We start from the raw sequence: 1,266 nt of genomic DNA on the forward strand, positions 1-1,266 counted from the left end.
GCTGAAATCCCATTCAAACGTTACCTGTGCGGAACGTTGCTTTTTCAGTCGAATGTTCAGGTCGGACCATAAACACAAACGTACACAAATTTACAGGAGGCACACGGGGAGGATCGGCAAACCTTTCTCATTTTACATCACAAACCTTGTTTTCACTGTTTATATTTGTTAACTAAAAGTGTTGTTTTCATCCGTATAGTACGCCTCTACGTTGGGATTATAACATAATCGTAAATATAAGCTTTAAGTGAGCGGATTCGTTAGAGGACACACCGAGTTGGGCGTCAGGAGATTTGGCTGAAATGGCTTAAGCTTTTTTTTTTTATGAGTGGTTGTAGATTATAATCAAACGTTTTAACCCGTGAGGTAACCCATCGTGTATTTTACGATATATTTGTTTTATTTTGTATTGTTAACCGTGTTTGTAACTTAGGCAGGTACTTCACTTGATCTTGAACCGTCTTTGGCTAACCCTGACGTCTGGAGTTTTTAAGTCCACTACGAGTAGCTTAGCCAGCATGAGAACTCTGGCGTCYTTCAGCTTCCTCAAACAATGGTTCCATGTCAGGTGTGTCCTGCCAGGACAAGTCCCCAGACATCATGTTGACGCCACAACCAGCTCGAGACAGAAGGGGACACATGTATCCGACAGTTTCAAGACTCAAATAATGTCCGGTCCAAGTTTTCAGGATTTTGTCAAAAGAGTTCCAGTGTCTCCGCGTGAAGAACCCGCTGAAGAGCATTATCTGTCTGAAGACTTGGAGATGGGGAACTCAAGGAAAGGTCGGTCTGCATCACCCACAGCTCGCTGCAGAGCTGAATGTAATACTGTGGGACGTTGCTGATGTGTGTTTTTGTCTTGTTGCAGTGTATTTTGAGACCTACGGTTGTCAAATGAATGTAAATGACACAGAGATAGCCTGGTCCATTCTCCAGAAGAAGGGCTATCAGCGCGCCACATGTTTAAACGAGGTACAGCTGACCTGTGTTTATGTTCAAGTCTACCAGCAGAGCTAACCTGCCATGTTTTTGTTTGCAGGCAGATGTTGTTCTTCTGGTAACCTGTTCCATAAGGTGAGCTCTGCCCCCCATCTGTACCACTTAATTACAGAGGTGTGAAGTAACTAAGTACAGATACTTTATTTTACTTAAGTAGTAATTTTGATTGATTATACTTTAATGGAGTGATTATTTTTCAGCCTACATTTTACTTCTACTCCTTACTTTTTAAAAATGCAAAAAGTTTTTTTTTATTTCTATTTGACT

The 1,266-nt window shown here is 41.3% G+C and overlaps 1 protein-coding gene across 1 annotated transcript in view; it reads left to right on the top strand.

Annotated features, from left to right (window-relative positions):
• Positions 1-80: 80 nt before the first annotated feature.
• cdk5rap1 (CDK5 regulatory subunit associated protein 1) overlaps positions 81-1,266 on the top strand; it is a gene marked incomplete in the record, with an annotated part of 21,135 nt that continues 19,949 nt past the window's right edge. The window contains 3 exon segments of the mRNA XM_014025600.1: positions 81-783; positions 869-972; positions 1,040-1,074. Coding sequence (XP_013881054.1) covers positions 519-783; positions 869-972; positions 1,040-1,074 — 404 coding nt within the window.

Source organism: Austrofundulus limnaeus, unplaced genomic scaffold, assembly GCF_001266775.1.
Source record: "Austrofundulus limnaeus strain Quisiro unplaced genomic scaffold, Austrofundulus_limnaeus-1.0 Scaffold487, whole genome shotgun sequence".
Taxonomy (NCBI): domain Eukaryota; kingdom Metazoa; phylum Chordata; class Actinopteri; order Cyprinodontiformes; family Rivulidae; genus Austrofundulus; species Austrofundulus limnaeus.